The 22,432-nt window shown below is 44.8% G+C and overlaps 1 protein-coding gene across 1 annotated transcript in view; it reads left to right on the forward strand.

Annotated features, from left to right (window-relative positions):
- Positions 1-4,069, forward strand: part of LOC143803847 (uncharacterized) — a 147,921-nt gene extending 143,852 nt beyond the window's left edge. Inside the window, exons 91-93 of the mRNA XM_077281612.1 lie at positions 1,445-1,484; positions 1,876-1,993; positions 2,990-4,069. Coding sequence (XP_077137727.1) covers positions 1,445-1,484; positions 1,876-1,993; positions 2,990-3,194 — 363 coding nt within the window. The 3' untranslated portion in view covers positions 3,195-4,069. The remainder of the gene's footprint in view (positions 1-1,444; positions 1,485-1,875; positions 1,994-2,989) is intronic.
- Positions 4,070-22,432: the final 18,363 nt, after the last annotated feature.

Genomic DNA, 22,432 nt, shown 5'->3' on the forward strand with positions numbered 1-22,432 from the left:
CTGCACATCCCAAAGATGCTCCATACAAGGCAGGATGGATCCATGCTTTCATGTTGTTTACGCCAAATTCTGACCCTACCATCCGAATGTCGCAGCAGAAATCGAGACTCATCAGACCAAGCAACGTTTTTCCAATCTTCTACTGTCCAATTTCGATGAGCTTGTACAAATTGTAGCCTCAGTTTCCTGTTCTTAGCTGAAAGGAGTGGTACCCGGTGTGGTCTTCTGCTGCTGTAGCCCATCTGCCTCAAAGTTCGACGCACTGTGCGTTCAGAGATGCTCTTAGGCCTACCTTGGTTGTAACGGGTGGCGATTTGAGTCACTGTTGCCTTTCTATCAGCTCGAACCAGTCTGCCCATTCTCCTCTGACCTCTGGCATCAACAAGGCATTTCCGCCCACAGAACTGCCGCTCACTGGATTTTTTTTCTTTTTCGGACCATTCTCTGTAAACCCTAGAGATGGTTGTGCGTGAAAATCCCAGTAGATCAGCAGTTTCTGAAATACTCAGACCAGCCCTTCTGGCACCAACAACCATGCCACGTTCAAAGGCACTCAAATCACCTTTCTTCCCCATACTGATGCTCGGTTTGAACTGCAGGAGATTGTCTTGACCATGTCTACATGCCTAAATGCACTGAGTTGCCGCCATGTGATTGGCTGATTAGAAATTAAGTGTTAACAAGAAGTTGGACAGGTGTACCTAATAAAGTGGCCGGTGAGTGTACATTGCAAAGTTTCCCATATTTGCTTGTACTATTGACTTATGCCAAAAGTGTTGAACCAATAGTGCCCATTTAAGTGAAATAATTTATTTTAATATAATATTTTATTGCTGCTTAGGGTTCAATAAAAATAAGTCACTATTCATCTTCCAGCTTCATTGATTTAAAAATTCTAAAAACTGTTTTCTGATTAAATTCTCAATTTATCTTTATAGTCGTTAACACTCTTTTTTCCTATACAGGGGATGAAATCCCATAGATAGACACAGAAGTATGGGAGAAAATGTTATTCTTTATGCAAAAAAACATCACCTACTCCCTTTATTATATATGGATCCAGATAATTAGCATGTACAGTGGGGAAAAAAATATTTAAGAGAAAAATAAATCTTGCCAAATCAGACAAGGTGATTTTCTGGATTTATTTTCTCATTTTGACTCTCATAGTTGTGGTCTACGTATGATGTCAATTACAGGCCTCTCTCATCTTTGGTGGCTGACTAAATACTTTTTTCCCCACTGTATCCTGGTACCTGTGTCGGGATTTAGAACTCCGTATTGAAAATCAGAACTTCAACAGAAAAGGAAAAGTAATAAGTTATTAAACAACAAATATTGTTGGTCTGAGATGTTTAAAGGTGCATGTTCGTTTTAGGTGTTTTTTCTTTTTTTTATGAAAAATAAATTCATATTCCTTTTGATCTATGTGTTTGTTGTGCAGGATACTATCAAATCTGATGGCTGTTGTGAGTCTTGCGAACGTAAGTAATTTCTTACCAGTCCTCCAAGTGTTTAGATATCAGTTATTTCCAGTAGTGTATTTGTGCTAAATAAGCATTAAAGTTTAAAGCTCTATAGGAAAGAGCATAAAGGTGACAAAAATAATCTTAGAAAAGGAGAATAAGCCCTCCCCTGAGGTACTTCACAGCTTTGTATACTTAGAATTTTGCACAAATTAGGCACAAACGCTTAAATAAATTACTGCTACATTATTCATAACGCTTTTTTATGCAACAATAATTACTGCCAAAAGCATACCAATAGGAACCACTGATACTTGCTGATTTATAAAGCAGTTATACCAATGCTTTCAAAGCTGAATACACCTGTAATACTTACATGTGAGTAATCGTATTCACATTCTTATTAAAGCTGCCCTGTCTGGATGTGGGGTTCAAAAACAATCCGAGCGTATCAAGACCAGCTTTTGCGAATCAGACCAGGTTGTGGAGCTGTCCTCCTGTGGTGGAGCCTGCATGACATCTTCTATGTAAGTTGAAAGTTTTGTTAATCCTTCACATCTATAACTTTGTAAGCCAATAGCTTGACAAGGAGACATACAGTATCAGTGTGCAAGGAGACATGCAGTATCTTTGTACAAGGAGACGTATCTATGTGCAAGGAGACATGTCTGTGTGCAAGGAGACATATCTATGTGCAAGGAGACATCTCAGCATGCAAGTAGATATAACTATGTTCATGGAAAGAAACAGTATTTTTCTGCAAGGAGAGTTACAGTATTTATATCCAAGGAGACATATCTATATATAAGGAGACATATCAATGTGCAAGGAGACATATGTATGTGCAAGGAGACATATCTATTTTCAAGGAGAGATACGGTATTTATCTGCAAGGAGAGTTACAGTATTCAAGGCGACATGTGTAGGAGACATATCTATGTACAGGAGACATATCTACAGTATGTGCAAGGAGACATACAGTATCTATGTGCAAGGGGACATATCTATTTGCAATGAGACATATTTAAGCGCAAGGAGAGTTACAGTATCAATGTGCAAGGAGAGATACAGCATCTATGTACAAGGAGACATTTATGTGGAAGGAAACATACTGCACAGTATTTATATGCAATGAGACGTACAGTATCTATGTACAAGCAAAAATATCTATGGGTGTCCTTAGGTTTACTCTAGACCAGAGGTGTCAAACTGCATTCCTCGAGGGCCGCAAACAGGTCATGTTTTCAGGATTTTCTTTGCATTCCACAAGGTGCTGGAATCATTCTGTGCAGGTGATTAAATTATCACCTGTGCAATACAAGGAAATCCTGAAAACATGACCTGTTGGCGGCCCTCGAGGAATGCAGTTTGACACCTCTGCTCTTGACAGTTGTCTACATGTGATGTTTGAAAATATCTTCAATTTTCTTATATGCAGAACTTCTTGAGTTACCATAGATCAAATCATAACTTTGACCTGGACAATCCTGTTAGCATTTCTAAAATGTATCCTCTTTGTGCAGATACTCTGCTGAGGCCAACCTGATGGAGCACAAGTGCAGCTGTTGTCAGGAAGTGAAGACCAGCAAACGGGAAGTAAACCTGAAATGTCTGGACGGAACCAGCACAGTCTATACCTACATATATGCAGAGGAGTGCGGCTGTACCCACACTGAATGCCAAAGTGATGTCCAGACCTCCAGCGCACAGCAACATCAACTGGTCTAGTGTAAAGAGGACCTCTACCACGACCTCCAGAGGCATCAAATCATCTAAATGACAGTATCAATCTAGCTAAATTAATTACACTGAATCAGAACTTCAATAAGAACTCTGACTGAATATTGTATGTGACATCTGAATACTCTGGAAAACTAAACTCTATCAATGGGCTTCTAATGACAAGCTTTGCTTTTTGACTGCCAAGATTTCTTCATCGAAGCCTCCAACCTCTACTTACCTCAATGTATCACAGGGCTTTTTTCAAATGAGCTAATTCTTGAGATTAAATAGTTTAAACCTGTAATTTTGCACAATAACGTTATGTAAAACCTATTACCCATACATTGGAATTGAACTCAATTACACAGGTTATCATATTTTAACTCCTTGATAGTCATTGTAATAAACAATAAAGCAGATGCTCCCATACTACATTTAGATTACTTTTAATCTAGAGGACACAATATATATTGTATAGATGTGTCTCTGAAAAAGATACTAACAGAAGGTTCATCTTCAGGTCCATATAAGCATTTCATGATATGAAGGCAAATCTACTGCTGCTCTATGTCATCCTGTTTACAGAATAGCTAAATTAATTAAAGTTAGTTCATTAATCTGCAATTAGCTAATGGGAAAATAAATAGTACTGCGCTACTGTTTTACTTTTATTGAATGTTTTGATTCATGGATGTCAGATTCCTCTTTTTTTATTTCTAAAGCTAAGATCTTGTATCTACGGTATTTATTGCATCTGGTTGGAGATTTAACACATGTATCTGTTTTGTTCTTTTGCCATTGTTATTAGAGAATTATGAGTTATTGTATTTCCAGAGTATGAAATATGATTTCAATAAAAAATCTTTTAAGCATTTTAGAAAGTTTCTGAGCATGGTTTTATGTTCAGTTCAAGTGTAGAAGGTAAAAAAAAAAGCAAAAAGGGTCTAATGAATATTAGTATTTGAATGTTTATTGCATTTACACACTGTATGTTGTTGAAATACTGCACATGGAACCCTTAGGCTCCATATTACCATCACAAAGGCACCCGATAACCCACTATATGACACGACCCAGTGACAGCATATTATTCCTTAAAGGTACTGCCTCCTGGGAAGAATATCTTCATTATATGACTTAGAATATGCCATGATATTAGAGCCATTCAGAGGTATAAAATAGGCCCATAGCTATCTAAAATATAGAATAATAACATAGCAATGTGGACAAATATGAATAAATTAGTCTTGAATGGGTCTAGGTCGCTTGGTCTTCATGTCTGGCTTTCTAATGAACTCTTAGATATTTAAAAGCACATCCAAACGCATGAGATTCCACATAGAGGGACATTAGTAACGTGTGTTGCCACAAAGGAGGGCATTATTAATTCAAGGAAAGCAGGAGAAATCCCAGAAGATTGGAGAAGGGCAAATGTTGTCCCTATCTTCAAAAAAGGAAAGAAGATGGAGCCAGGAAATTACAGGCCAGTGAGCCTTACTTCTATACCAGGAAAGATATTTGAACAAATTATCAAACAACATGTATGTAAGTACTTGAATAAGAATGCAGTAATTAGCCCGAGCCAGCATTGGCTTGTAGCAAATAAAGTCAGGCCAGACTAATTTAATTTCCTTCCATGATGGAGTCACTGACTGGGTAGATCAAGGAAATGCGGTAGATATAGTATATCGCTTCTTCAGCAAAGCATTTTATAAAGTATCTGATACTATCCTTATTGAAAAAATGACCAAGTATGGAATTGACTAGGCTACAGTTAGGTGAGTAAGGAGGAAATAGCTGAACAAAATGTAAAAAAATGAAGGAGAATTATTAATAATAATAATAATAATAATCTTTATTTTTATATAGCGCTAACATATTCCGCAGAGCTTTACAGTTTTGCACATATTATCGTCACTGTCCCCGTTGGGGCTCACAATCTAAATAAGAATTGACTAGAAGGATAAAAAATAAACTTTATTGAGACAAAATGGTAAGAGGTAGCACTAAAAGCAAGAGAGTGCCTGCACTCATGTATATAGGACAGTAATGCACAGAAGATATAAAAAAGGGGATAAATATGTATTGTAATCAAAATAAGTCGAGCAAGAAGGATGCTAACAATATATAAGAATATAGTTAAGGTAACCGACCAAATGTAAACGGAGTACTCTAAATATATACATAAATGTATCAAACAGTGTAAAATATATATACATATAAAACACAGTCAGGTACATAGATAAAAATGAAAAGATAGTCAGCACTCATCCTTCTTTTTCAAGAAACTTCAGACCATTTTAATTTTCATTATTGGACATTTAGTAAAAAAGTGCTAGCAGCGTGGCAGCAGGAGCAGTAATTTTATAAGAAGAGACATGATGGACAACAAACATTTCACGCTTGTTTGCGCTTCTACTGGACCAGTGAATAGTGCAGCAAGAGGCACTCATATGTCAGGCTCTACCATGAGGTAGGAAGCTCATGCTGTGTTGGTGGCTGGGTAACAATGAGGCTCATTTCCTCCATACCCTCCCATCAACCACAAACAAAAGAGAGGAGAGGATTATCCTCTTCATCTGACAGTTGCTCACCCATTACCTCTTCCTCTTCAATTTGTTCCTCTGATCTTGCGCTTTTGATAACAGTTTGTCTGTTATCACTAGCCCCCTTTGATCGCAGTAATTCTTCCCTCTCTTGGCACCACCTGTGTGACAACACGCTTGAACTTAGAGACAATGTTATCCCTTCCGCATCCTCCTCTGCTTCCTCCTTTACTTCTTGGACCACCATCTCCTCCTGCAGGCTATTCTAAGTCTGCTCCAGCATATAGATGACCAGAATAGTCATGCTGATGATGGCGTCATCAGCGCTTAAAATCTTAGTAGCCATTTCAAAACTGTGCAGAATGGTGCAAAAGTCCTTAATCTGTGCCATTCTGTAAACGTGATATGTGCCACGTCCATACTGCATTGGCCCAGGCTATACAACATGACATACTGTGTCAAGGCTTGTTGCTGCTGCCACAGTCACTGCAACTTGTGCAGAGTAGAATTCCACCGTGTTGGCACTGTAACGTTTCACCTACTGCATGCCTTGGGGGACACTCTCTTGGCTGCGGTAGTCAAGCACACAGGAACAATATTTCTCTTTAAACAGTCTGTGTGGTTTATTCTCTCCATAAATCGTAGAAACCTGAACAAAGGGTAAACAGTCTTACGTCAGACAGATAAATCCTTAATGTCCATAGTAGAGCTCCGCTCTCTCGGGTCCGGGGCACACAGGCTGTGCTATGCCCAGCACGCAGGCTCTCTAGCCTAAACACTGTCTCAGTACTGTCCAGCTGGAACACATGGAAGTCTGTCCACACTCGCAGACTCCCAAACACTCTCTCCCATGTGCCAAACACACCTCCATTAGGTAGCCTGAAACCACACCCAGGAACCCATCACATGATTAGACATGTGGTTGTGACATCACCAACATCACCACAGGTCCTGAAACACATATAGAGAGGTATGGTTATGCCCCTTACCCAGGGGTGAGGTATATGGGTAGCCAGACCCTCCCATCTCTCATAGCTACCCGTAACCCGGACCCAAGTATACTAAACAACTCCTTATTGTTTTATGTGCAAAATCACTCCAGGTTACATCGCAGGGAGCATCCATCCCTGTGACACATACCTCCCATTAACCACCTGACCAGCAGTCACACCACTGTTGTGAAATTGGATTCTGGGCTCCCCCGGTGGCCACTGGTGGAATTGAACTTGTGTGCATCATCCCCCCTCTGTTCACCTGTTCCCATCAGGATGTGGGAGTCGCTATATAACCTTGCTCCTCTGTCAGTTTCATGCCGGTCAACAATGTAATCAGAAGCCTTTCTTTGCATGTTCCTGCTACTAGACAACTCCCAGCTAAGTTGGACTTTCGTCCTTGTTTGTTTTTGCATTTTGTTCCAGTTCACAGCTGCTGTTTCGTTACTGTGTCTGGAAAGCTCTTGTGATCTGAAATTGCCACTCTGGTGTTATGAGTTAATACTAGAGTCTTAAAGTAATTTCTGGATGGTGTTTTGATAGGGTTTTCAGCTGACCATGAAAGTGCCCTTTCTGTCTTCCTGCTATCTAGTAAGCGGACCTCGATTTTGCTAAACCTGTTTTCATACTACGTTTGTCATTTCATCTAAAATCACCGCCAATATATGTGGGGGCCTCTGTCTGCCTTTTGGGGAAATTTCTCTAGAGGTGAGCCAGGACTGTATTTTCCTCTGCTAGGATTAGTTAGTCCTCCGGCTGGCGCTGGGCGTCTAGGGATAAAACGTAGGCACGCTACCCGGCCACTGTTAATTGTGCGGCAGGTTTAGTTCATGGTCAGTTTAGATTCCATCTTCCAAGAGCTAGTTCTTATATATGCTGGGCTATGTTCTCTCGCCATTGAGAATCATGACAGTTTGACCGGACAAAAAGGGTTAAATTATTGGCTGAGAAAGGAGAGAAAAAAGAAGTCTGCTGAAATTTTTTTTTTTTTTTTTCTCTAGTTCTGAGTGTGCTCATAATTGAATCACTTGCTAGTCTGCCTATACTGCAGCCTTCCTCTCTTTCTCTCCTTCTAATCCTTGAATGGCTCTGTGTTCACCTGTTTGAAATGGATCTTCAGAGTGTAGCTACAGGTTTGAATAATCTCGCCACGAAGGTACAAAATTTGCAAGATTTTGTTGTTCATGCACCTATGTCTGAACCTAGAATTCCTTTGCCTGAATTTTTTTCAGGGAATAGATCTTGCTTTCAAAATTTTAAAAATAATTGCAAATTGTTTTTGTCCCTGAAGTCTCGCTCTGCCGGAGATCCTGCACAGCAGGTCAGGATTGTAATTTCCTTGCTCCGGGGCGACCCTCAAGATTGGGCTTTTGCATTGACACCAGGGGATCCTGCGTTGCTCAATGTGGATGCGTTTTTTCTGGCCTTGGGGTTGCTTTATGAGGAACCTCATTTAGAGCTTCAGGCGGAAAAAGCTTTGATGTCCCTATCTCAGGGGCAAGATGAAGCTGAAATATACTGCCAAAAATTCCGTAAATGGTCTGTGCTTACTCAGTGGAATGAGTGCGCCCTGGCGGCGATTTTCAGAGAAGGTCTCTCTGATGCCATTAAGGATGTTATGGTGGGATTCCCTGTGCCTGCGGGTCTGAATGAGTCCATGACAATGGCTATTCAGATCGATAGGCGTCTGCGGGAGCGCAAACCTGTGCACCATTTGGCGGTGTCTACTGAGAAGACGCCAGAAAATATGCAATGTGATAGAATTCTGTCCAGAAGCGAGCGGCAGAATTTTAGACGAAAAAATGGGTTGTGCTTCTATTGTGGTGATTCAACTCATGTTATATCAGCATGCTCTAAGCGTACTAAGAAGCTTGACAAGTCTGTTTCAATTAGCACTTTACAGTCTAAGTTTATTCTATCTGTGACCCTGATTTATTCTTTATCATCTATTACCGCGGACGCCTATGTCGACTCTGGCGCCGCTTTGAGTCTTATGGATTGGTCCTTTGCCAAACGCTGTGGGTATGATTTGGAGCCTTTGGAAGCTCCTATACCTCTGAAGGGAATTGACTCCACCCCATTGGCTAGTAATAAACCACAATACTGGACACAAGTAACTATGCGTATTAATCCGGATCACCAGGAGATTATTCGCTTTCTGGTGCTGTATAATCTACATGATGTTTTGGTGCTAGGATTGCCATGGCTGCAATCTCATAACCCAGTCCTCGACTGGAAAGCTATGTCTGTGTTAAGCTGGGGATGTAAAGGGACTCATGGGGACGTACCTTTGGTTTCCATTTCATCATCTATTCCCTCTGAGATTCCTGAATTCTTGTCTGACTATCGTGACGTTTTTGAAGAACCCAAGCTTGGTTCACTACCTCCGCACCGGGAGTGCGATTGTGCCATAGATTTGATCCCGGGTAGTAAATACCCTAAGGGTCGTTTATTTAATCTGTCTGTGCCTGAACACGCTGCTATGCGAGAATATATAAAGGAGTCCTTGGAAAAGGGACATATTCGTCCTTCGTCATCTCCCTTAGGAGCCGGTTTTTTCTTTGTGTCTAAGAAAGATGGCTCTTTGAGGCCGTGTATTGATTATCGGCTTTTGAATAAAATCACGGTTAAATATCAATATCCGTTACCACTGCTGACTGATTTGTTTGCTCGTATAAAGGGGGCCAAGTGGTTCTCTAAGATTGATCTCCGTGGGGCGTATAATTTGGTGCGAATCAAGCAGGGGGATGAGTGGAAAACCGCATTTAATACGCCCGAGGGCCACTTTGAGTATTTGGTGATGCCTTTTGGTCTTTCAAATGCCCCTTCAGTCTTCCAGTCCTTTATGCATGACATTTTCCGCGATTATTTGGATAAATTTATGATTGTGTATCTGGATGATATTCTGATTTTTTTCGGATGACTGGGACTCTCATGTCCAGCAGGTCAGGAGGGTTTTTCAGGTTTTGCGGTCTAATTCCTTGTGTGTGAAGGGTTCTAAGTGCGTTTTTGGGGTTCAAAAGATTTCCTTCTTGGGATACATTTTTTCCCCCTCTTCCATCGAGATGGATCCTGTCAAGGTTCAGGCTATTTGTGATTGGACGCAACCCTCTTCTCTTAAGAGTCTTCAGAAATTTTTGGGCTTTGCTAACTTTTATCGTCGATTTATTGCTGGTTTTTCTGATGTTGTTAAACCATTGAGTGATTTGACTAAGAAGGGTGCTGATGTTGCTGATTGGTCCCCTGATGCTGTGGAGGCCTTTCGGGAGCTTAAGCGCCGCTTTTCTTCCACCCCTGTGTTGCGTCAGCCTGATGTTGCTCTTCCTTTTCAGGTTGAGGTCGACGCTTCTGAAATCGGAGCTGGGGCGGTGTTGTCGCAGAGAAGTTCCGACTGCCCCGTGATGAGACCTTGTGCTTTTTTTTCCCGTAAATTTTCGCCCGCCGAGCGGAATTATGATATTGGGAATCGGGAGCTTTTGGCCATGAAGTGGGCTTTTGAGGAGTGGCGTCACTGGCTTGAGGGGGCCAGACATCAGGTGGTGGTATTGACTGACCACAAAAATTTAATTTACCTTGAGTCTGCCAGGCGCCTGAATCCTAGACAGGCGCGCTGGTCGTTGTTTTTCTCTCGGTTTAATTTTGTGGTGTCATACCTACCGGGTTCTAAGAATGTTAAGGCGGATGCCCTTTCTAGGAGTTTTGAGCCTGACTCCCCTGGTAATTCTGAGCCCACAGGTATCCTTAAGGATGGAGTGATATTGTCTGCCGTTTCTCCAGACCTGCGGCGGGCCTTGCAGGAGTTTCAGGCGGATAGACCGGATCGTTGCCCACCTGGTAGACTGTTTGTTCCTGATGATTGGACCAGTAGAGTCATCTCTGAGGTTCATTCTTCTGCGTTGGCAGGTCATCCTGGAATCTTTGGTACCAGGGATTTGGTGGCAAGGTCCTTCTGGTGGCCTTCCCTGTCACGAGATGTGCGAGGCTTTGTGCAGTCTTGTGACGTTTGTGCTCGGGCCAAGCCTTGTTGTTCTCGGGCTAGTGGATTGTTGTTGCCCTTGCCTATTCCGAAGAGGCCTTGGACACACATCTCGATGGATTTTATTTCGGATCTGCCTGTTTCTCAGAAGATGTCTGTCATCTGGGTGGTGTGTGACCGTTTCTCTAAGATGGTCCATTTGGTTCCCTTGCCTAAGTTGCCTTCTTCTTCCGAGTTGGTTCCTCTGTTTTTTCAAAATGTTGTTCGTTTGCATGGTATTCCGGAGAATATCGTTTCTGACAGAGGGACCCAATTCGTGTCTAGATTTTGGCGGGCATTCTGTGCTAGGATGGGCATAGATTTGTCTTTTTCGTCTGCTTTCCATCCTCAGACTAATGGCCAGACCGAGCGGACTAATCAGACCTTGGAGACATATTTGAGGTGTTTTGTGTCTGCGGATCAGGATGATTGGGTTGCTTTTTTGCCATTGGCGGAGTTCGCCCTCAATAATCGGGCCAGCTCTGCCACCTTGGTGTCCCCGTTTTTCTGTAATTCGGGGTTTCATCCTCGATTTTCCTCCGGTCAGGTGGAATCTTCGGATTGTCCTGGAGTGGATGCTGTGGTGGAGAGGTTGCATCAGATTTGGGGGCAGGTAGTGGACAATTTGAAGTTGTCCCAGGAGAAGACTCAGCTTTTTGCCAACCGCCGTCGTCGTGTTGGTCCTCGGCTTTGTGTTGGGGACTTGGTGTGGTTGTCTTCTCGTTTTGTCCCTATGAGGGTTTCTTCTCCTAAGTTTAAGCCTCGGTTCATCGGCCCGTACAAGATATTGGAGATTCTTAACCCTGTGTCCTTCCGTTTGGACCTCCCTGCATCTTTTTCTATTCATAATGTTTTTCATCGGTCATTATTGCGCAGGTATGAGGTACCGGTTGTGCCTTCCGTTGAGCCTCCTGCTCCGGTGTTGGTTGAGGGTGAGTTGGAGTACGTTGTGGAAAAGATCTTAGACTCCCGTGTTTCCAGACGGAAACTCCAGTATCTGGTCAAATGGAAGGGATACGGTCAGGAGGATAATTCTTGGGTGACTGCCTCTGATGTTCATGCCTCCGATCTTGTCCGTGCCTTTCATAGGGCTCATCCTGATCGCCCTGGTGGTTCTGGTGAGGGTTCGGTGCCCCCTCCTTAAGGGGGGGGGTACTGTTGTGAAATTGGATTCTGGGCTCCCCCGGTGGCCACTGGTGGAATTGAACTTGTGTGCATCATCCCCTCTGTTCACCTGTTCCCATCAGGATGTGGGAGTCGCTATATAACCTTGCTCCTCTGTCAGTTTCATGCCGGTCAACAATGTAATCAGAAGCCTTTCTTTGCATGTTCCTGCTACTAGACAACTCCCAGCTAAGTTGGACTTTTGTCCTTGTTTGTTTTTGCATTTTGTTCCAGTTCACAGCTGCTGTTTCGTTACTGTGTCTGGAAAGCTCTTGTGATCTGAAATTGCCACTCTGGTGTTATGAGTTAATACTAGAGTCTTAAAGTAATTTCTGGATGGTGTTTTGATAGGGTTTTCAGCTGACCATGAAAGTGCCCTTTCTGTCTTCCTGCTATCTAGTAAGCGGACCTCGATTTTGCTAAACCTGTTTTCATACTACGTTTGTCATTTCATCTAAAATCACCGCCAATATATGTGGGGGCCTCTGTCTGCCTTTTGGGGAAATTTCTCTAGAGGTGAGCCAGGACTGTATTTTCCTCTGCTAGGATTAGTTAGTCCTCCGGCTGGCGCTGGGCGTCTAGGGATAAAACGTAGGAACGCTACCCGGCCACTGTTAATTGTGCGGCAGGTTTAGTTCATGGTCAGTTTAGATTCCATCTTCCAAGAGCTAGTTCTTATATATGCTGGGCTATGTTCTCTCGCCATTGAGAATCATGACACACCACATATTCTCTCCGTCTGTTCAAACCTGTGGGGTTGAACACTTGTCCTAAACCGAGGGCCTCGAGACAGGGCACCCACATAATCTTGCTCTACCCGTCGAGAGGGCCTTCCCAATTGGTTTTTAGCGTCAGCTCCTGAGAAATAGTCCGTCACTGTCACCACATCCCTGTCTGTGAACAATGTGCTATCAGACTTTGTCGCCTCATGTTTCAGCGTCAACAATCTATTAGGCCTTCCCTGCCTCCATCGGTCAGTACATAGGCATAATCCCCTTTTACCCATACGTCCTGTCTGGTCTGACTCTTTGTCATTTTGTCCACTACAGGGTCTCCCACTTAGGTCACTCAGCCCTGAGCTAACTGAGGCATCACTGCTTCTACCTGTTCCATCAGGCCACCTTCTCCCATGGTCTTTATTGCCTGGAGAGCAATCCATCCATTTTTCTCTATGTCCTCTGTTAGCTTCAGCTTGAGGACTTCCAGTCTTATGCAAACCTCTTCGCCTCTCTATACCGCGAGTTGAAAGTTGCGGCAATCTGTTTGTCATTTCCTGCAGTTCTATATCGATCTGCTCCCTCTCACGTCTTAGCTGCTCAACTTCTTTTAGATAACCCATGTGATACACCAGGAGCATCCGGATATTTTCAAGACTCTCCATGGATCCGACAACAAGGAATGGAACCATCCCATCTTCACCCACGACCTGGGCCTTGTCATCACCCAAAACCCTCAGTCTCTTCACACCGGATCTATTTACAATCTCCTGCATCACTCGCCCAAGTCTTCCGATGACTTTTCCCACCAAATTTCTGGGTACCAGAATGATGTCTTCCACCAAGCCGAGACGATTTTGAGCTTCTCTCACTAGCTCCAGACGTCGAGCGGCTTCCTCATTCTTCAACGTGATCATTTGTTTTGTGCGGAGGCATTGTAGATGCATCTCTCTCAGGACAGCTACCCGCTTCACTGTGACTTCCCTAGTCGAAAGTATGACCAGTTGATGAGTCTCAGGCGCCCAGTGCACCCTACACGCTTCGCCCGCCTTTTTAAAAGCCTCATGCACCTCCTCACTGGAACACACTTCTTGCATGTCTTCGGGTACGTCTATTACACATTTGAAAACTGAAGTCTCCCGTTCTTGGCCATATTGTTGGACCTTCTCGTCCTTAGGGTCAGCGCAGTTTTCCAAGACCTCAACGTCCTTTGTTCGGCAATCTGCGTGGCTCTTCCCTTGCTGGATTTCTTCCTCCATGGAGGCTCTTTCTTTGATCAGCCTCTCCAGCTCACTCTCTTTCATTGCGTTAAGATTGGGAGAGCGCAACAGTTCAGTGTCACGGTCATCCGTGAATTTCTGGAGTTGGGGATTAGTCACCTTTATCTTGAGCTCTCGGAGAACTTTGTCTTGCTCCTCTGCCAAACAGCGACGCTCATCCTCTCTCTGAAGAAGCTCCTGCTGATGCTTCTCTTGGGCCTCTCTGAGCACCTCCACATCTTTCCATATGGCCTTATTCATAGTTTGATAAGCTGATAGGTGACCTCTGAGCTCAGAGACTTCCTTCTCCAGCTCATCCACTCTGTGCTCAATCGCCAGTCTCAGGACCCTTTCTTGCTCGACTGTCTCTTTAAGCAGCTCTATCTCATGGTCCTGCTCTCTTTTGGCCAGCACATGTCGCACCACCAATTCTCTAATTAGATTTTCAGATGGGCTCTCTTGCCCACCCATAATTTGCCTCTTCAGAGTTCCACCTGTTCCTGCATCCGCCTCTATGGTCTCTGTGGGGCTCTCTGTTCGCTCTTAGGTACCTCTTGACTTTTAGTAACTTCAGAGATCTCCATCTCTTCAGCATCAGGTACTCTGGAGCCTTCATACTGAGCCACTTTACCCTCTCCAGGCATTGCAGATGTGGGACTACCACAGGTCTGTTTTAATACCAGCCCTACCTCTGTGCTGGGATTTGTCAGAGGTAAAGTGACCTCCTTATCAAGGACAGTAACCTGATCTGTACCTGACCCTGTCTCTTCCTCATCATCTCTCTTCTCAGAGGGTGTAACCTGTTCCGCCCTTCCGTGGCGAGATGAAGATCTGTGATTTTTACTTGGCTCCTCCTTGCTGCACTCTTTTTCCCATGCTCTCGAGTCACAGTCTGAATAGGAGTCACCCCCTCTCACCCTGTCATCCTGGAACAGCAAGTCCCCACTTAAACAGGTGTCAGACCCACACTTTCTTCCAGTCACCCGGAACTCTGGACTATCGACCTTAGGTGTCGCTATCTCCTTTTCATACATCACACCACTCGGAATCACTACAGCCGCCTGTTGTGGTGGGGCTCCCTTAGGGTCATTCCGACTCTGTTCTGAGCAATCAGACACTCCCCTTTCCTCCCACAAGTCCCAAAACCTTTCAAAGTCCTGGCCTATTACAACAGGGAATGGCAAGTCTGGGACTACAGGCACATCATGGCTGACAATAATAGTGGGCGTCTCAATGATTACCCTAGACACCGGATAATCCCTAGCGACCCCAGGAATGCAGTGGACTTCCATCTTCCTTTCCGGGAATCAGATAGACAGGGAGTGTGGCGCTCACCAGCGTCACCAGGCTCCCTGAGTCCAGAAGTCCAGTCACGCAAACTCCATTGACTTCTACAGAACAGCTCTGTGACATCTTGTCAGATGGAAAGTCAGTACAATATTCTGGACATGCGCTGTTCGAACACTGAACCCGGCAACAGTCCATCAGCACATTTGCCGCCGCCCTTTTTGGGCCACCAACCTTATTTGGGTTGCCGCCCCTTTTGGGACTCCACCCCCTTTTGGGTTACCGCCCCCCTTTTGGGTCACCGCCCCCTTGTGGGCCATTTTCTCCTTTATGGCCAGCACCCCATTTAGGGACTCCACCCCCTTCTGGGCAACTACCCCCTTTTGTGATGCAGCCCCTTTTTGGCCAACCATAATTATTTGGGGCACAGCTCCGTTTTGGGACTCCACCCCCTTTTAGGGACACCACCCCACTCTGGGGTACACCCCGTGGACTTCCCCACGGTACTCTCAGGCCCCAACAGTTCCACAGTATATGTTTCTTTAGGTCAGCACTGGCCCTTTAAGAGACTGCACGACCTGGTCCACCAATGTCTTTTTCGACACCTCACCAGTTCCTACTGGTTCTACCACAGCTCCCACTGCAGACACAAACCACCGGCACCTCTGGCTGCCGATCACAAGCCGCTGCTGCTGCCACCGCAACTCCGGCTGCTGCAGAACCTCTTGCTGCAACTGCACTGCACGTAACCACCACAGACTTCGTAGACACGCCGATCCACAGCAAACTTCGTAACTCCGCCGAGTTACCGCCAGACGCCTTCAGTCTTCATGGCCCCGCCGAGCCATAGCAAGTTGATCAGAGAAGAAAAAAAAATACATGGACCCGCCAGTCCACAGCAAACACCTGCACACGTGCTTTATAAGAAAAACACAGTCTCTCACTGACCCGGTCAGTATCACACGGACTCCTGTCCATTACCTGTTGGTGTTTTGGGCACACAGGTTCTGGAACCCTCTTCTCCCCTGAAGGTATCCCACAGACAGCAGTTCTCACTGACCCCAGTCAGTATCACACGGTTGTCAGACCGTTCACTCCTCTGGCTCAGACCAGCCAGCGCTGCAACATGTGCTCTTTGGATCGTTGCCCGCAGTCTAGCACCAATTGTGATGTTTCACCTACTACATGCCTTGGGGGACACTCTCTTGGCTGCGGTAGTCAAGCACACAGGAACAATATTTCTCTTAAAACAGTCTGTGTGGTTTATTTTCTCCATAAATCGTAGAAACCTGAACAAAAGTTAAACAGTCTTACGTCAGACAGATAAATCCTTATTGTCTTAATGTCCATAGTAGAGCTCCGCTCTCTCGGGTCTGGGGCACACAGGCTGTGCTATGTCCAGCACGCAGGCTCTCTAGCCTAAACACTGTCTCAGTACTGTCCAGCCAGGACACATGGAAGTCTGTCCACACTCGCAGACTCCCAAACACTCACTCCCATGTGCCAAACACACTTCCATTAGTGTCATGATCTCCATGGCCAGAGAACTAGCATAAGCCTCTATAGGAACAAGCTCTTGGAAGATGTAACTGTACTGACCATGAACTAAACCTACCGCATCATCTAGAAGTAGCCAGGTAGCATGTCCTACTTTTTATCCCTATATGCCCAGCGCCGGCCGGAGAACTAAATAATGCTAGCAGAGGGAAATATAAGACCTGACTCACCTCTAGAGAAATGCCCAAAAGGAGACAGAAGCCCCCCACATATATTGGCGGTGATATGAGATGAAACAACAAACGCAGCAGGAAAATAGTTTTAGCAAATTTGAGGTCCGCTTTCTAGATAGCAGAAGACAGAAAGCATACTTTCATGGTCAGTAGAAAACCCTAACAAAACACATCCAGAAATTACTTTAGGACTCTGGCATTAACTCATAATACCAGAGTGGCAATTCCTGATCAACAAGAGCTTTCCAGACACAGTAACGAAACTGCAGCTGTGAACTGGAACCAAAATACAAAAACAAAACATGGACGAATGTCCAACTTATCTAGTAGATGTCTGGGAGCAGGAACAAGCACAGAGAGGCTTCTGATAACATTGTTGACCGGCAAGCATCTAACAGAGAAGCCAGGTTATATAGCGACACCCAGATCTAATCAGAACAGGTGAACAGGGAAGATGATGTCACAAGTTCAATTCCACCAGTAGCCACCGGGGGAGCCCAGAATCCAAATTCACAACAGTACCCCCCCCTCAAGGAGGGGGCACCGAACCCTCACCAGAACCACCAGGGCGATCAGGATGGGCCCTATGAAAGGCACGAACCAGATCAGAGGCATGAACATCAGATGCAGTGACCCAAGAATTATCCTCCTGGCCGTATCCCTTCCACATGACCAGATACTGGAGTCTCCGTCTGGAAACACGGGAGTCTAGGATTTTTTCCACAACGTACTCCAACTCACCCTCAACCAACACCGGAGCAGGAGGCTCAACGGAAGGCACAACCGGTGCCTCATACCTGCGCAATAACGACCGATGAAAAACGTTATGAATAGAAAAGGATGCAGGGAGGTCCAAACGGAAGGAAACAGGGTTAAGAATCTCCAATATTTTATACGGACCGATGAACCGAGGCTTAAACTTAGGAGATGAGACCCTCATAGGGACAAAACGAGAAGACAACCACACCAAATCTCCAACACAAAGCCGAGGACCAACACGACGGTGACGGTTGGCAAAAAGCTGAGTCTTCTCCTGGGACAACTTTAAATTGTCCATCACCTGCCCCCAGATATGATGCAATCTCTCCACCACCGCATCCACTCCAGGACAATCCGAGGATTCCATCTGACCGGAGGAAAATCGAGGATGGAACCCCGAATTACAGAAAAACGGGGAAACCAAGGTGGCAGAGCTGGCCCGATTATTGAGGGCGAACTCCGCCAATGGCAAAAAAGCAACCCAATCATCCTGGTCAGCAGACACAAAACACCTCAGATATGTCTCCAGGGTCTGATTAGTCCGCTCGGTCTGGCCATTAGTCTGAGGGTGAAAAGCAGACGAAAAAGACAAATCTATGCCCATCCTAGCACAAAATGCCCGCCAAAATCTAGACACAAATTGGGTTCCTCTGTCAGAAACGATATTCTCAGGAATACCATGCAAACGAACAACATTTTGAAAAAACAGGGGCACCAACTCGGAAGAAGAAGGCAATTTGGGCAGGGGAACCAAATGAACCATCTTAGAAAAACGGTCACACACCACCCAGATGACAGACATCTTCTGAGAAACAGGCAGATCTGAAATAAAATCCATCGAGATGTGTGTCCAAGGCCTCTTAGGAATAGGCAAGGGCAACAATAATCCACTAGCCCGAGAACAACAAGGCTTGGCCCGAGCACAAACGTCACAAGACTGCACAAAGCCTCGCACATCTCGTGACAGGGAAGGCCACCAGAAGGATCTTGCCACCAAATCCCTGGTACCAAAAATTCCAGGATGACCTGCCAACGCAGAAGAATGCACCTCAGAGATGACTTTACTGGTCCAATCATCAGGAACAAACAGCCTATCAGGCGGACAACGATCCGGTCTATCCGCCTGAAACTCCTGCAAGGCCCGCCGCAGGTCTGGAGAAACAGCTGACAAGATAACTCCCTCCTTAAGAATACCTGTGGGGTCAGAGTTGCCAGGTGAATCAGGCTCAAAACTCCTAGAAAGGGCATCCGCCTTAACATTCTTAGAACCTGGTAGGTACGATACCACAAAATTAAACCGAGAAAAAAATAATGACCAGCGCGCCTGTCTAGGATTCAGGCGCCTGGCGGTCTCAAGATAAATCAAATTTTTGTGGTCAGTCAATACCACCACCTGATGTCTGGCCCCCTCGAGCCAATGGCGCCACTCCTCAAACGCCCACTTCATGGCCAAAAGCTCCCGATTCCCAACATCATAATTCCGCTCAGCGGGCGAAAATTTACGGGAAAAGAAGGCACAAGGCCTCATCACGGCGCAGTCAGAACTTTTCTGCGACAACACTGCCCCAGCTCCGATCTCAGAAGCGTCGACCTCAACCTGAAAAGGAAGAGTCACATCAGGCTGACGCAACACAGGGGCAGAAGAAAAACGGCGCTTAAGCTCCTGAAAGGCCTCCACAGCATCAGGGGACCAATTAGCAACATCAGCACCCTGTCTAGTCAAATCGGTCAATGGCTTAACGACATCCGAAAAACCAGAAATAAATCGACGATAAAAGTTGGCAAAGCCCAAAAATTTCTGAAGACTTTTAAGAGAAGAGGGCTGCGTCCAATCACAAATAGCTTGAACCTTGACAGGATCCATCTCAATGGAAGAGGGAGAAAAAATATATCCCAAAAAGGAAATTCTCTGAACCCCAAAAACGCACTTAGAACCCTTGACACACAGAGAATTAGACCGCAAAACCTGAAAAACCCTCTTAACTTGCCGGACATGAGAGTCCCAGTCATCCGAAAAAATCAGAATATCATCCAGATACACTATCATAAATTTATCCAAAAAAATCGCGGAAAATATCATGCATAAAGGACTGGAAGACTGAAGGGGCATTAGAAAGACCAAAAGGCATCACCAAATACTCAAAGTGGCCCTCGGGCGTATTAAATGCGGTTTTCCACTCATCCCCCTGCCTGATCCGCACCAAATTATACGCCCCACGGAGATCAATCTTAGAGAACCACTTGGCCCCCTTTATGCGAGCAAACAAATCAGTCAGCAACGGCAATGGGTATTGATATTTAACCGTGATTTTATTCAAAAGCCGATAATCAATACATGGTCTCAAAGAGCCGTCTTTTTTTGACACAAAGAAAAAACCGGCTCCTAAGGGAGATGACGATGGACGAATATGTCCCTTTTCCAAGGACTCCTTTATATATTCTCGCATAGCAGTATGTTCAGGCACAGACAGATTAAATAAACGACCCTTTGGGTATTTACTACCCGGAATTAAATCTATAGCACAATCGCACTCACGGTGCGGAGGTAGTGAACCCAGCTTGGGTTCTTCAAAGACGTCACGATAATCAGACAGGAACTCAGGGATTTCAGAGGGAATAGATGATGAAATGGACACCAAAGGTACGTCCCCATGAGCCCCCTTACATCCCCAGCTCAACACAGACATAGCTCTCCAGTCAAGGACTGGGTTGTGAGACTGCAGCCATGGCAATCCCAGCACCAAATCCTCATGTAGATTATACAGCACTAGAAAACGAATAGTCTCCTGGTGATCCGGATTAATACACATAGTCACTTGTGTCCAGTATTGTGGTTTATTATTAGCCAATGGGGTGGAGTCAATCCCCTTCAGAGGAATAAGAGTTTCCAAAGGCTCTAAATCATACCCACAACGATTGGCAAAGGACCAATCCATAAGACTCAAAGCGGCGCCAGAGTCGATATAGGCGTCAGTAGTAATAGATGACAAAGAGCAAATCAGGGTCACAGACAAAATAAATTTAGACTGTAAAGTGCCAATGGAAACGGATTTATCAAGCTTTTTAGTACGCTTAGAGCACGCTGATATAACATGAGTAGAATCCCCACAATAGAAACACAACCCATTTTTCCGTCTAAAATTCTGCCGCTCGCTTCTGGACAGAATTCTATCACACTGCATGCTTTCTGGCGTCTTCTCAGTGGATACCGCCAGATGGTGCACAGGTTTGCGCTCCCGCAGACGCCTATCGATCTGAATGGCCATTGTCATGGACTCATTCAGACCTGCAGGCACAGGGAACCCCACCATAACATCCTTAATGGCATCAGAGAGACCCTCTCTGAAAGTAGCCGCCAAGGCACACTCATTCCACTGAGTAAGCACAGACCATTTACGGAATCTTTGGCAGTAAATTTCAGCTTCATCTTGCCCCTGCGATAGGGACATCAAAGTTTTTTCTGCCTGAAGTTCCAAATGAGGTTCCTCATACAGCAAGCCCAAGGCCAAAAAAAACGCATCCACATTGCGCAACGCAGGATCCCCTGGTGCCAATGCAAAAGCCCAGTCTTGAGGGTCGCCGCGGAGCAAGGAAATCACAATCCCAACCTGCTGTGCAGAGTCTCCAGCAGAACGAGATTTCAGGGACAAAAATAGCTTACAATTATTTCTAAAATTCTGAAAGCTAGATCTATTCCCTGAGAAGAATTCCGGCAAAGGAATTCTCGGCTCAGATACCGGAGCATGAATAATAAAATCTTGCAAATTTTGTACTTTCGTGGTGAGATTATTCAAACCTGCAGTTACACTCTGAAGATCCATTATTAACAGGTGAACACAAAGCCATTCAAAGATTATAAGGAGAGAGAAAAAAAAAGAAAGACTGCAGCATAGACAGACTGGCAAGTGATCCAATTAAGAGCACAGAGGAAAAAAAAAAAAAAAAAAAAAAAAACTCTCAGCAGACTTCTTATTTCTCTCCTTTCTCAGCCAAGGATTTTAACCCTTTATTGGTCCGGTCAAACTGTCATGATCTCCATGGCCAGAGAACTAGCATAAGCCTCTATAGGAACAAGCTCTTGGAAGATGTAACTGTACTGACCATGAACTAAACCTACCGCATCATCTAGAAGTAGCCAGGTAGCATGTCCTACTTTTTATCCCTATATGCCCAGCGCCGGCCGGAGAACTAAATAATGCTAGCAGAGGGAAATATAAGACCTGACTCACCTCTAGAGAAATGCCCAAAAGGAGACAGAAGCCCCCCACATATATTGGCGGTGATATGAGATGAAACAACAAACGCAGCAGGAAAATAGTTTTAGCAAATTTGAGGTCCGCTTTCTAGATAGCAGAAGACAGAAAGCATACTTTCATGGTCAGTAGAAAACCCTAACAAAACACATCCAGAAATTACTTTAGGACTCTGGCATTAACTCATAATACCAGAGTGGCAATTCCTGATCAACAAGAGCTTTCCAGACACAGTAACGAAACTGCAGCTGTGAACTGGAACCAAAATACAAAAACAAAACATGGACGAATGTCCAACTTATCTAGTAGATGTCTGGGAGCAGGAACAAGCACAGAGAGGCTTCTGATAACATTGTTGACCGGCAAGCATCTAACAGAGAAGCCAGGTTATATAGCGACACCCAGATCTAATCAGAACAGGTGAACAGGGAAGATGATGTCACAAGTTCAATTCCACCAGTAGCCACCGGGGGAGCCCAGAATCCAAATTCACAACACATTAGGTAGCCTGAAACCACACCCA

Source organism: Ranitomeya variabilis, chromosome 2 (assembly GCF_051348905.1).
Source record: "Ranitomeya variabilis isolate aRanVar5 chromosome 2, aRanVar5.hap1, whole genome shotgun sequence".
Taxonomy (NCBI): Eukaryota; Metazoa; Chordata; class Amphibia; order Anura; family Dendrobatidae; genus Ranitomeya; species Ranitomeya variabilis.